A 15,319-nucleotide genomic window follows, 5' to 3' on the forward strand; every position below is an offset into this window, starting at 1 on the left:
CAAATGTGGAGTTCTAATTCAGATCAGAGCGATACAGTGAGCACTCTAAAAGCCACCCTTCACATGACTCATATGCTCTCTGGAATTTATGCCAGTCACACACAGAATACTTGGTTAAGTTTAGGCATCTGTTTAATCATTGTTCCCTGTCTCAAAAGTATTTTCAAGAGTTATTGCAGTTTCCATGGAGACTAAAGCAGAAGAGTTCTTACTATTTCTGTCTGTGAAAATCCCATCACATTCCAGCTGCCAAGTTTCTTATGAGAGCATGAAGGACTAAAAGTGGCAGTAATATCCATGTTACTGTCTATCACATGCCATTAGTTATTTTAGAAATATATTTACCTTTGCATATGAGGAGAAGATTTTATAGTTCCATGTGCCTGATTAGATGGATGCAAATGGTTTAACCACTTACAACCACAATTCCAGAGAGCAAACACCTTATTTCAAGAAGTCCTTATTTTCTATTCCTTTTTTCATCTTAGTGGTCTGAAAATACATGGACTACAGGTATCTAATGCACTTCCAAGAGCAAGACCAAGAGCACTTGGGGCTGTGCTGGGGTGAGCATCGCTAGCTGGTTGGGGATGATGCTCCATCCCCTCTTCAGCCGTGCTGAAATCACGCTCGGGGTCCTGAGTCCAGTTCTGGGTTCCACAGTGCAAGAAAGGCACGGATGTACTGGAGCAAGAGCACTGAAGGACCACAGAAATGATGTCGGGAATGAAGCATCTCACAAAAGAGGAGAAGCTGAAACAGATGGAGCTGTTTAGGCTTGATAAGAGAAGGCTCAGCAGGAACCTTATCCATACATATGAACATCTCATGGGCAAGAATAAAGAAGACAAAAAAGACAAACTCGTCTCTGTGGTGCCCAGCAAAATGACAAAAAGCAACCGGCACAAACTGAAATAGAATAAATTCCACTTAAAACTTCAGAAAACAACTTTTTTACTGTCAGGGTTATCATGCACAGTTTGCCCAAGGAGACTATTGAGTGTCCATCCTTGGAGATAATTAATACCTGACTGGACATGGCCCTGAGGAACCTGCTCTGGTTGACCCTCCTTTGGACAGCAGACTTGACACAGATGATCTCCAGAGATACCTTCCAGGCTCAAGTATGCCATGATTTCATGAATGCAAAGTGCAGAGAGACCAAAGGTTATGCTTACGTATTTGCCCCTTGGAACTGAGGGCCCCAGTGGAGCTCTGCTTCTAAGAACTCCAGCATGAAGTTCTGGTAAGCAAAATCAGCTGATGCAGCTATAAATTACATGGGGCTCTGCTGAGTGGCCGCAATAAACAACGACAGCTAGCACTGAGGTCAGACTTCTCTGTTCAAGTCACCTTCCTCAGATGCAAGCAGCTCTGAGACAGGCTGCAGGATGCTAGAAACTGCATTAAGAATGGCATTGCTGTGCTGTTCTGAACACATCCGTCCAGCTGTGACTGTATTAGGATGGGCCAGCAATCCTGATGGCATTCTGTGGCAATCTAATGGGACCTACTCAGCATGCTCCACAAAACCACAGCAGCTGGGTTCTTTTAGACCCTCCTATCTAGTGGAAGCATGTAAAGGATCTTCATCTTGCATTCAGGACTACAAAAGAAAGGAGAGGGTTTGAATTTCATTGACCAAGGCACATTTGCATATAAAAAAACAAGAAGCTTTTATAAAGAACAATCTAAAGCACCCAGCCCTTAAAAAAGAAAAAAAAGAAAAAAAGAAAAGAAAAGAAAAAAGAAAAGAAAAGAAAAAAGAAAAAAGAAAAAAGAAAAAAGAAAAAAGAAAAAAGAAAAAAGAAAAAAGAAAAAAGAAAAAAGAAAAAAGAAAAAAGAAAAAAGAAAAAAGAAAAAAGAAAAAAGAAAAAAGAAAAAAGAAAAAAGAAAAAAGAAAAAAGAAAAAAGAAAAAAGAAAAAAGAAAAAAGAAAAAAGAAAAAAGAAAAAAGAAAAAAGAAAAAAGAAAAAAGAAAAAAGAAAAAAGAAAAAAGAAAAAAGAAAAAAGAAAAAAGAAAAAAGAAAAAAGAAAAAAGAAAAAAGAAAAAAGAAAAAAGAAACACTTCGTCTTCCGTACATTTAAGAAACCACATGGAACAGCTGACCTGTGTCTTCTATAGTTTGACCTTTTGCTTCAAGGAATAATGACAAAGAAATGTGGCGACCATTTGGCCAGCAACAAACCACAGAAGTAAAATCAAAAGTGTACAGACGGAAGTTCTGAGCATCATAGCATACCAATTTAAATAAGCTCCAGGGGCTAGAGAGATTCCAGTCCAGGGTTATTCACTGTTTAGTAGAGGAAACAACCTTACCAGTTGACACAAATGAACCTTAAAACTTCTATAGACACAAGTTGTTTGATGGAATCTACTTACATAAGTGACGTGGGTATTACAGGTCACAGCTGCCCACCTGAGAGCAGTTTAAAACAGCACTGTACCTGGCAACACTACTAGTTGAGCTTTTAATCTGAAAAAATTCAATCAAGAAAACATCAGAACAACCAACACCACTACAGGCACACATTATTTGAAACAATACTAAACATCTATAGGTCTTCAGAGATTTTGTTTCAGAGTTTTTCATTATTTTGTTAGATGATCTTTAAAAAAACATGCTATATGGTATCATTTTCTCTTCATTGTATGTTAGTGCAGATCACAGTCTGCTGTCTAGGGTTTAAACAACATTAAAACTTCAGCTCTTTAAACACATTACAGAACTTCTGTTCTTTTCCTCTCACTCTTCACACAATGGCACTGACGCTGTTTAAATCTCTATGCTCAGAATCCTCTAAGCACAAGTGAAAATTTCCAGTTCCAAAGCACCTACAATGTAATGAAGATCAGAAAGTAGAACAAGTAGAACTGCTAAAAAAAAAAAAAAAAAAGAAAAAAACAAAACACAGGAACATGGGTATGACCAGTGGAACTGTCTAGCACTAATTTAAACACAGCGCAGTAGAGGTAAACAGAGATATACAGGAATTATGAAAAACGGTAGATTAATAGAACGTAAGTAATAGCCAGGGTCATGGGTCACATATTTACTAGAAGACAAGAAGCAGGGAGCTTTATATGTACACGGTAACTCATTTTAAAGAGCGTAGAAAGAAAGGAAGCCAACAGCTTGAAGAGCTTGGATATTGGGAAGATGAAGCACAGCAGTAAATAAAGCTAAACGGAGGAGCTTTAGAAACAGAGTTAAAGTTGAGTTTGGTGTCAAGACATCAGGTAGTAGGGAAAACTCAGGAAAGGTGTTTGTGTGGTTATACAAATACAGACATCAATAATTACTGTATTATACATCTTCTCCTCCCAAAGCAAAAAAAAATATCAGAATGAACGGAAAAAAGATGTATTAAACATAAAGACCAGTGTTTAGACAGTATCAACCTACATAAGACCAAATACGATTTCAGGGTAACCGGCCTTAAACTAAGAGGAAATGTTCTACAGTAAGTCTCAATCTACATTACTGGTGCAATACAATTATCCAGCACTAGGCTATGTAATTCCACTAAAACAAAGTACAGAGAGTCAGGCATCTTTAAAAAACAGCACGGTAGATAGGCAGATCAGTGAATAAGGTGCTATCTCTGTCTGTTAAAGGTGCTTGTTAATGCACAGCAATGGACACAATGACTGTGCAGGGATTTAGCCCGTTAGAACAGCTCCTTCCCAGTACAAAAACCTCCACTACTCTATGCAGCTAGGTGAGTTAGGGATACCCTCTCCTTATGCCTTTGACGAACCCATACGTGCCGACACAAGTTCACAGTGCACATGCAGCCCAAGACAAAGAAGCAAAAGGAGAAGAGAGAAGCCAGATAACACAAAGCACAGACAGGATGAGACTGGATGACACTCTGTAGATAAAGGAAGTAAGATGTGTTTACAGAGGATGACTACACATAAGGCAAAGAGTTGTAATAAACTAAATAATGTCTAAAATCCCAATCCCACACACCAGCCCTGCTGCAATGTTAAGTTTCCCATTTAAAAAAAAAAAAAAAAAAAAGAGTAAATTTAAATTCCGAAGACAATAAAGAAAAGACAAGTAGTTGACTACGAAAAGCTCTGGGAGGCTCTGGGATGGTAAGAATTTTGTCACTGTCATGTTATTTCAGTGAAAATATATGTCAAGTTTCTGTGTTTGTGGATCAATAGGATACTGAATTTACAGCTCCTTCCTGCTACTATATCGCATCTCTCAGTTTGAGTGCCAAACAATGACTTAAATGCAGTAGCAAAGAGTCCAATCGTATTTTACATGCACACTAAGTTACATAAACATTTTCCAACTACCTCTTCTTGAAATTCCACATTCATTAATTTATTTTACATTCCTTAATTCCTCTGCTACACAAGATATCCAAAAGCACAAACATTTTAGCTAAAAGTAACAGCAATAACCATGAACATACAATAAAATAAGCTTATTTTATTTATCTGAGGTTGAATGCCACTTCGCCAAGCAAGGACAGCTTGTCAAAGAACAGCACATTGGTTAAGTTTGAAGTCTATGTCATTATTTTGAAAAGGCCTTCTCAGGCCTCCTACTTAATAGATTCCAAGAAGAATGTTTTAGGTAGGACACCCTGTTAAAACAAAATATAATAAGATTTTAGATAATTTAGCACAGCAAACTGAGATCTCATTAAGAAAAAAACAGTAAAACACACACACATCTTCCCAATACAAAATTTCTGCAGATAAAATGAAACTGGAAGAGTGAGGTGATACAAACTCGTATCAAAAACACAGTATGTATTTTCTTAATGGAAAACTAACTTTTAAGGAAAAGAATGATGTAAATAAAACTGTTTGTACATTATATAGATGGCATTTATATCTGCAATACGTAAGGGAGCATTACTTTAGTTTAAAACTTGATTACCTGCTAACTTCAGAACTCAAGTAGCACAGCAGATGAATGGCCCAAAGCAAAGGTCCTGCATACGTTGCAAATGCTGTAAGGAAGATTGCTGGTATCTCCACATAGCTTTCTAGTCCCACAAACCCTGCTGAAACATCCACAGTAGCGATGCCATTTGAATTTCCCTGAAAACAGGAATAAAACCCAAAAGATTCAAATATGTCCAAAGAAACATTTATGATACATTAGAATATAATTAATTATTGTACCAGTTAAAGGCTTACTCTTTGAGACACTTTACAGTAAAGACATATTCTTTACATTCTTTACACTGGAATTTCAATACAGCGGCTAACCAAACAGAAGCTTCTGTTTAGGACTTACAGACTGCTTAGGACATGCTTGTCTTATTTTGTCAGCAAATACATATACCTGTTTAATAAATTACATCATAAAAACACATTAAAACAGGCAACTATACTTCCTGATTTCATCTAGTGACCAAAAAAAAATACATTTTTCACCACACAAGGTTCAAAAACAAGACATTAAGGCTGTGGCTGAAATTATACCGAGAAATAAATATTTCTTGCCATTAGAGATAACGGGGCTCCAATTTAGAGCTGTAGTGGAACATGTACCAGCCCCCTCCCTGCCCACGACACAAGCTACTGCATGTAACTAGATTAAGACTTGCAAATTCAGAGAGGCTCCTGCTTCCCAAGCCTCTGCACCACAACAGATTGCACTGAAATGGACAAAAAGCCTAGACAGCTTGAATCATTAATAAAAGGCATTTCAAAAAAAACTAGAAAGCAAAGTATCAAGAGTTAAGACTTGCATGCTTTATCTAGCTTTCTTTTTCAGTGACTAAGACCACTAAATAACAAGGAATAACATAACACTGAAGGAAATGTCTTCCTCTGAAGATGCCCTATTATTTAGCTTTACTCAAATATACAAAGCAGCAAACATGCCCTGTGAATTAAGGCATTCTTAGTTAATTTCTTAGTATAGCAGGCCACAGTTAGATTTCCTCAGACTCAGTAGGTCAGTTTCCACATCACTGGTATTCCAGCAGCCATCAAACTCTCCTTTCCTCTCTGCAGTATCCCAGAACAACCCAAATATAAGGGCCGTCAACACCGATGGCCCCAGACACGGTCCTAGTGGAGTCCATACTCAGTACATACTGAGGACATGGTAAGAGCAGAAAGGTCAAGTGCAGCACTTTGAAAGCTGTGCAGGGTGCTAAAGCTCAGCAAGCAAAAGCATGACAGGGACAGGTAGGGAGAGAACCTCTTCTCTTTTCCCCTAGTCATGGCACAGAGCAACAGGTCTTTTCCTCCCCACTACTTATTTTCTCTCCCCTGTATGACGTGTGTAGAGGGAAAGCTGACAATCATGCTCATCTCATGAAGAGCTGTAAGGTGTCTTCACGCTATTTGCCCCACCTGCACGAACACAAGGTTGATCCATGGCTCCTCAGGACAATGTCCTGTTCCACTGCATGTGGGAAGGAGCAAGAAGAAACAGTGCGTGGAAGTACATGTCACTGGTCTCAGTGCACAACAGGGCAAAAAATGTACTCTCCTCTAGAAGGTGGAGAGGACAGAGGAAGGGACAGTACTCTCTCTTCCATCTCTTCCCACACTCCCTGTGGTTTCTTTTGCACAGAGCTCATCTCAGTTACCTTTGACTTTGAAGTGTTGTTGTAGGACAAGGAGAGCACTGTGAGAAATAGGCTACAGTATATGGATCAAACAACAGCTGAAGTCGGAAGGGGCTTCTGGAGGTCATCTGCTCCAGCCACCCTGCTAAAGCAGGGTCACCCAGCAGGCCGCCACGTCCACGCAGCTTTTGAAGATCTCCAGGGGACTTCACAACCTCCCTGGGCAACCCATGCCAGTGCTCAGCACCCACACAGCACAGAAGTGCTTCCTGTGTTCAGAGGGAACCTCCTGTGTTCCAGCATGTGCCCACTGCCTCTTGTCCTGGCACTGGGCACCACTGAAAAGAGCCTAGCTATATCCTCTTTGAACCATCCCTTCAAGTATTTACACACGCTGATGAGATCCCCTCTGAGCCAAGGCTGAACAGTCTACACTCTCAGCCCTTCCTCATGTGAGAGATGCTCCAGTCCCTCAGGTATCTGATTTGGACTTTGTTGGACTTTGTTTGGACTTTCTTGGACTCTATCCAGCATGCCCAAGCCTCTCTTGTACTGGGGAGCCCAGAACTAGACACAGCAGTCCACCTGTGGTCTCACAAGTGCTGAGTAGATGGAAAGAATCACCTTCCTTGATCTGCCGGCAACACTTTGCCTAATGCAGCCCAGGCATTAGCTTCCTTTGTATAAAGGGCACACTGCTAGCTTTTGTTCAACTTGGTGTCCACCAAGACCCCCAGGTCCTTTTCTGCAAAGCTGCCTTCCAGCTGGCTGACCCCCAGCACATACTGGTGCTAGGCTCTGCACTCTACCTTACTAAACTTCACAAGGTTCAGGAAGTACACACGTACAGCTCGCACCACGCTGGATGTTAAGTGTTCAACCACTCCATTCTCACCAGGAGCCCACTGAGCCTCGTGGATGGCTCCTCAGGTACTACTGGTAGAGCCCCGATGAAGCGTTTGTTCTTCATGGCAGGTACCTTTCACCAGGACTAGTTCATATGTTCCACACAATATATAAATAACTGACAATTCAGAGTATCTGCTCTTATTTTAATAGTACCACTGAAATATTTCAAACAGTGCCATAGCTTGTTGTTGTAATGGCAGAAAGTGACAGGACACGATTCAATTTCACATAAAAGCATTCCATAGTAATCCATCACGATCTAAATCAAGGAAGCACAAATATAAAAACACTGGTTAGAGACACTAACAGAGAAGGAGGCCTCGACAGACATTAATGAAAACAATCAAAAACTCTCCTCAAAGTCGCAATGATTTTTCTGGAAAATTTTCAGATACCACATCACTCATCACATATGAGCTACTAACTGCAGTACCTCAATGACTCTCACTGAACTGAGAAGTACAGAGGTGAAATACAAAAGTGACGTGCTTCTGGCTGAAATACCAATTTGACACAGCACACTGTTACTATACTTCCACTGAGCCTTTCCCACAACTTTCTAGTAACTATTAAAAAACATAGAATGAGAGGAATTTAATTACTTGAACCAAATAATTTGAAGTGGAAAAAATAAGTAATTGGAGCAGGTTGCCCAGAAAGGTTCTGCAACCTCCATTCTTGGATGTTTCAAGACCTGATCAGACAAAGCCCTGAGCAACCTTGTCTGACCTCACAGCTGACTGTGCTCTGAGAATGGGATTCAACTACAGACCTCCTGAGGTCCTCTCCAATGTAATTCATCCTATAATGCTTGGAAACCCAAGCAAGACAAGCTATAAACCACTTTAAAATGTCTCCCAGTCCATCTTTCTACCAGAAGGCAAGGCCAATTAGATATAAAAGATTATGAAAAGATACAAGTCTGTGCTGTTCTCCTTCAGTGATAAAAAATAACTGGATTATAAACAAGTCTCAAAGGTTTTAAAGACTGTATTTCCTTTCCCTTCTACTGCAGATATACTGTTCTAAGGATAGAAATAAAATAAATAAACACAAGACCAATAATGAAATATATCAATTTTTTCTTCATTTATGAGCTTTCATCCAAGGCAACTAAAATATCTTAAGAAATATTTACAGCAACGTATTTTTTTTTGGAAGCTGCTACAGTTAAAGGAGACAACCAAGATTTATTTCTATTGTCACTGCATGTTGAAGAGCAAGGAGCAATGATGAAGATACAGGATGTTTCCATGAAGTAAGTGACAAGTTAAAAGATGTGGACAAGTCAGGGCTTAAAAATAAACAATCAGTCATTCAAGCTTGTTGACTAAATCATCAAACTTGCAATAATATCCAATATAAGTAACTAGGGGGCATACATTTTGTATATTTGTCAAAACTGGAGTATTACTAACTTTGCTTCTCTTCATCAACTTGCACAATACAAAAAATACAAAAAGTGTGGGGTCTGGAGAACAAGTCTTACGAGGAGCGGCTGCGGGAGCTGGGGTTGTTTAGCCTGGAGAAGAGGAGGCTCAGGGGAGACCTCATCGCTCTCTATAGGTACCTTAAAGGAGGCTGTAGCGAGGTAGGGGTTGGTCTATTCTCCCACGTGCCTGGTGACAGGACGAGGGGGAATGGGCTAAAGTTGCGCCAGAGGAGGTTTAGGTTGGATATTAGGAAGAACTTCTTTACTGAAAGGGTTGTTAGGCATTGGAACAGGCTGCCCAGGGAAGTGGTTGAGTCACCATCCCTGGAGGTGTTTAATAGACGTTTAGATGTTGGACTTAGTGATATGGTTTAGTGGAGGTCTTGTTAGTGCTAGGACAGAGGTTGGACTAGATGATCTTGGAGGTCTCTTCCAACCTAGACGATTCTGTGATTCTGTGATACAATAAATAAGGCAATGATCCTAACTACTGAAACAAGGTAGTTCACATAAATGACATATGATCATGAGCACGTAAGATAATTCAGGCTGGAAGGGAACTCAAAAGTCATCTAGTACTACCTCCTGCTGAAAGCAAGTTCAGATACAAAAGAAAAGACCTGGTTGCTCAGGACTTTATCCAGTCAGGATCTGGACACCTCCAAGGACAAAGACTGCAAAACTTACCTAAGCAATTTTTTCCCATGCTTAATACTCACAATCTTGGTAATGGGCCAGGAAAAAAAGTGTGTCATGTAAGCAAGTCCCATGTAAGTTGCGAGTTTAATAAATTAGCCTTTTATGTTCACATTGTCAGAGACCTGGAGGGGCCAGCTGGTCTGCAAAGGAATGTAAGCTGGGAAAACAAGCCAGGTGAGAGCAGCGAATTCACCAGCAAAGAGTCAGGTTGGCAAGAAGTAAGTCTGGGTCAGGACTGGATCTGGAAATAGTGAAAAGGGTCAGATGCAGTCCATTGATCAGCCAGCAAATCCATAGTGACAAGACAGGTACAAGAACAAGCCAGAAAGCTCAAACAAGAGGTTCAGGTCCAGGTCAGGACTGAGATGGAACACAGACATATCTGCTTACACAGCTGTGACATAGCACTGACAGGAGTCAATGGTAAAGCATCACATTAAAAGCAGCTCCCAAAGGAAAGAAGGGACAGGCCCTTGCTTCTAGCTTTTCTCACAACAGTTCCCCTTAGCACAGATGACTTTGAACTACACTAAACTGAACTCCTAGACAAGAGATGCACTCAGGGTCCTGATACAGTTAAGGTGCGGTATGAAAAAACAAGTGTAAGCTCAAGGATATGTTTTCAAATACTTTTTTTTCTATTGCTATTCAAGATCAAAATATTAGCTTTCACACTCAGAAATGTGATCTTTTTCACCCCCTTTCTTGAACTATACTGACTAATGAAAAAAAAGTCTGTTCCTCTGAACCTTGCTTATACTGTACACTTATGATTTTCATTGCAATTGCTCCATGAAGTCTTTAAAGACCCTATAATATTTTTCAAAAGAATTCTGCCTCATTCATTAAATATGCTATCCTGAACAAAGCTATTTTTACTCACTATTCTATTCAAAAGGCCATCACTTACATTCCATACTTGGTGAGACAGAGTTCCTGCTTTTCTCATTACATATCATCTTGTCTACCAAGATTTAATAAAGACTCAGAAACATGGACAAGAAATCTCATTCTCCTTATAATCACACCAGGACATGTGCAAAAAGTAGTTCTCCAAATTTCTCTCCTATTTCCAGATGGAAGGGTTTTATATTTAGTTTGTATTTCCCTTTTCCTGCCTCATTTAGCTAGCACAGTTTAAATTTAGTATCCAATCTGATCAACACCAACAGCAACTTTCAGTGTTTTTCAACTCCTGTATTTCAACCATAAATGTACTAACATTTTTGTATGCTACATTAGATCTTTATGTCTGCCTGGAAATTAAAAATCTAGCACCACCCTGAACCCAGACAGTTTAATAGTGGTAGTTCTTGTAATCACAAAATTTGAGGAAAGAAAATGAGAGAAGACACTTAATTCTGTGTCAGCAGTGGACATCATACCTACATAACACAGTCCTGCTTCCTTCCCATCTCTTCCCCAGCATCCAAGCATAGATATTGATCAGTACAGAGGTGGCAAATGAATGATTTGCTTGTACCAAGGCAGGCTGATCACAGATCAATACTGAAGTTGAGAACATGAGAGACTTCTCTTGCAGGAACAGCCTGTTGTACTTCCTTAATGCTTATTTTCGAGAATTATTCTATGTCTGAAAAAATATTCTCTGTTTGAAACACAACCTTTTCCTAAGTCAGTCAAAATCTAAGACCTTAGTGTTGATGGTATGGCCAAGACAGGCAGTTGCTAAAACTGGAACACCTGCAGTTTGCTTAACATGAACAGAGTATCTTCGCTGGAAGTGTAGAAAGGAAGGGAAGTAACTGAAAGCTGTCACCAAACATAGTTCTTTCTTTTTCCCTAAAAAGTAAATGAAAAAGATTAAGTGCTTACAGAAAAAAAAAATCTGCTACTAAAACAGAAAGCTACATCAAGAAAAGCATATACACTTTCAGAGTTATGCCTTTCATCATTCAGGTAAGAAAGAGCTGGGAAGTGTACATAACAACCCATCCACAGCTTCTCTTGAGGTCTCTCATCCAAGGTACTCTTTAGAGATACCTCAACAGCTAAAGATGAGCTGTGAGTAAACAGGGAAACCTGCATGGAAATGAAGAGAGAGTCTTTGTAATGCATACCTGAAAGGGAGAATGTAACTTTAAGTGTTGTGGGTATAAGTGTTGCTGAGAGGCGTGTTAGACCCTTTTCAGATTAGGTGTACAAAACTGCATAGAAATCCATGCGTGTTTATCTGGTTGGGCCCTGATTCTGCAGTTTAGTGATAGCCAATTAATTAAATGCTGCTAACAGATGACAGACAGCTAATTATTTGTCACTAATATAACAACAAAAAACTTCAATCCTGATTTTAAGCTAAACTGACCAATTTTTCCTTGCAACAGGTAGTTTCTGCTCTGGACTCTGAACTCAAAGGAAAGGGAAGGAGAAATTTAAATATATCCAAGAAAAAATAGTTAATGAAGAAGTGGGTTTTCTCGGTTGTCAGGTTCTTCATTTTTCCTGATAGTGCAGATCGCAATACTATGTAACAAGCAAACTTCCCCTATCCAAACTGTTGGAAGAAGTTTATTCCATCCCTGGAGCTACAGCCCAAGATGAGAAAGCTTGTTCTCAACAAACTGGGAGCTACTTACCAATTGAAGAAAAAGCTTTGACTAGATTTTGAGGTATGTTTGTAGCCTCTGTAATTTTATGAGCTACCATCACTTCTGTTCTGCTTTTCTACGGTAATAGTTTGCACATCACATAACTGCCTTCAACTGTGAAGGTGCAAAAAAAAAAAAACACCTTTTAGCCTTGTATGATTCAGTTTGTTCCTTCCCATAGCTGCAGAACGGTTTCTTCACCAGAGAATAAATGAACCAAGCTAACATCTGAAGAGGATTATTTTGGTCAAACACTTCATCTCCACCATATAAAGGTAATCTAATGTAAATGCAAGTACAGCACTTTTTAAAGATAACTGAAAACTTGCTCTGAAAGAGTGAGGGAGAACAATTCCACCTACCTTGAATTTTAAAACACTTTTTTCCTTAGCAGAACTGATTTCTCTATTTTCAAAATATCTCTAGGATTATAAAGGCCATAATCAAAACCGTTCTTTCTAAAAAGATCTCCCGTTCGATTCCAATTCACTTGTCATTTCATTATGTCTTGGACATACTGAAAAGGTAAGTACACACTTTGGTTTTCTGAGTAGACAACGAAAAAGTCTGCAAGACACTGCTGGCAAGATCTTCTGACATGGATGTATTTTTAAAGGGCTAAAGAGAACAGGAATTAATAAAAAAAATTGCTAAGCAGTTGCTAAGCTCAGAAGAATCTCTTCAGAGCTGGAGTTTACAGACAAGTGATTGGACACAAGGTAGCTCCTTATCTGTATTTGCTCTTTTCATATAGTGAACTTAATAATAAACCAGCCTGGGAAAGAAAACAGGGTGGGGGGTGAGGGCGGGAAGCTTTGCTCTGCCTCTACGAGAAGCTTTGAGAATTAACTATCACCTTTCGTTCTCCAGATCTTGAGTGACAAGGGATACACAAGAACAGTCAAGCAACAGGGATCACAACAAAGCAATAGAGAACTACACCCTTCTGAGCTCTGGATGCTGTGATTCAGCAGCATCACTTGTACATAGAGGCTCCTTCGTCAAAGCCAATTTTTAAAATATCCTTAAGTTTGCTGAAATCTGTATCACACCAGATGTTACTACTCCCAAAGAAAAAACATCGAGTAGAAATGTCAAAGTTGCCAAGAGGGTGGTAGGCTGTGGGGGGAAGCCCTGCAAGTTCAAGATATCCAACACTACAACATGCAGCTAATTAAAGTGGAAGTCACTTCTTCCAGTCTTCCAAAAACTAATAAGCTCTCCAACTGCAATGGTCGTAGAAAGTGAAAAGAAAAACAGACACTAGGGTAAGACGAAAAACCTTAAAACATATTTACATCTTCTCAAAGACACCAGTATAAAATCAATAAAAAAAAAGCCATGTAATACCCTGTAACACCCTCACAAGCGAACTGAAACTGATGCAGTAGGGTTGAGATAAGTGGACAGAGAGGCAGACTGAAAACTGCCTCAGCTATCCAGCTCACAGGCTTCTCATCAGCACCACAAAATCCACCTGGAGGCCTCTCACTAGATATTGAACCCAAAGCTTCACAGCAGGGACAATGCTCTTGAGTATCTTTGTTAATGACTTGCATGACAGGACAGAGAGCACCCTCAGCAAGTCTGCAATAACGCAAAACAGGAAGAGCAGCTGGTACACCACAAGATGGGTGTGCTGTCATTCAGGGGGCCTCAACACGCTGCAGAAAGGGCCTGACAACAAACCCATGAAGTTCAGCAAATGCCAAATCCTGCACCTCGGAAGAAGTAAACCCAGGCACCAGGATGGGCTGGAGGCTGACCACTCGGAAAGCAGCTTGGCAGAGAAGGACATCCATAGGTTGTCCTGATGGACACCACGCTGTCTACCAGCCAGCCATTTGTGCTTCTGGCACAAAAGACCAACAGCACCTGGGGCTGTGCTGGGGAGAGCATCGCTAGCTGGTTAGGGATGATGCTCCATCCCCTCTTCAGCCATGATGAGATCACGCTTGGGGTCCTGAGTCTAGTTCTGGGCTCCCTAGTACAAGAAAGCCATGGATGTATTGGAGCAAGTCCACTGAGGGACCACAGACATGATGTTGTGAACAAAGCATCTGTCACACAACCATTATCTGAAAGAGCTGGGTCTGTTTACTTTTGCAAAGAGAAAGCTAAGCAAGGATCGTAAGTGTCTATAAATACCTGATGAGGGGGAGTAAAGAAGGTGTAGCCAGACTTTTCTCAGTACAGCCTGCTGAAAGGATGAGAGGCGATGGGCACAAACTGAAATGTAAGTTGTTCCATTTAAATATCAGAAAAAGCTTTTTTACTGGTTAAGGTGCTCATACGCTGGGAGACATTGCCCAGAGAGGTTGTAGAGCCTCCAACCTTGCAAGTATTTAAAATCAGACTGGACACTGCCCTGCACAACCTAATCTGGTTGACTAACAGAGGTTGGACTGAATGATAACTAGAGGTGCCTTCCAGCCTCAACTATTCCGTGACTTGGTGGTTCTGTGAAATTCTCAGCCAACTCCACCAAGAATTCATCATCACTGAAAATAGATGCTTTGTGAAAACATTCAGATAATTCTTTATTAGTCTCTTTTCTGCAAGCAACATTTTCTTGTCAGCCTACCCGCTATTACACTTCTGGCAGCCGATTTTGCTCAGTACCTTCGTATGCAGAAGGTTCTACCTTCGGCCTTTTTCCAGCCCCACTAAGGGCTGCTCTCAAAAGGCAATAATCAGAGTTGGCTGTCTGAACTGTAACATTCAAGACATACAAAAGCTATTCAACCAAAAAATGTTACCTCCTCAGAGGAGGAGGCATAAGGAAAACTGGGTAGGAAGGGGTGAATCATGATGATCATATGCCCATCAGCAATTCTCTGTCCTGAGATGCACTCTCAGCAAAGTGAAGCCAATCCTCAAACAGTACTATCAGGATCAGAAACCATTTAAGATACCCTCAGCTTGACCACAATTTAGCATCCATGCCTCAAAATTAAAGCCCATGCAGGCTGTACCTTGAAATTTTGCAGAAAATCAAAAAGCCTCTCCTCATAATCCAGAACCTAACAACCTGATTCCCGACAAATGCTTTTTTGAGATAGTTTGCTACACTAAGTTTCCAGCACTATTAGAAGTGGAAAGAACCTCTCCAG

The 15,319-nt window shown here is 40.2% G+C and overlaps 1 protein-coding gene across 4 annotated transcripts in view; it reads right to left on the minus strand.

Annotated features, from left to right (window-relative positions):
* The window catches only part of PIGG (phosphatidylinositol glycan anchor biosynthesis class G (EMM blood group)), a 96,739-nt gene that overhangs the window by 27,873 nt on the left and 53,547 nt on the right, over window positions 1–15,319 (minus strand). For 2 of the 4 annotated variants that reach the window (XM_083817681.1, XM_083817684.1), the window contains exon 12: window positions 4,907–5,070. In XM_083817681.1, coding sequence (XP_083673807.1) covers window positions 4,907–5,070 — 164 coding nt within the window. The other 2 variants (XM_083817686.1, XM_083817685.1) reach the window with 2 other exon arrangements.

The sequence above is a fragment of the Anser anser genome (genome assembly GCF_964211835.1).
Source record: "Anser anser genome assembly, chromosome: Z".
In the NCBI taxonomy this organism is placed as follows: domain Eukaryota; kingdom Metazoa; phylum Chordata; class Aves; order Anseriformes; family Anatidae; genus Anser; species Anser anser.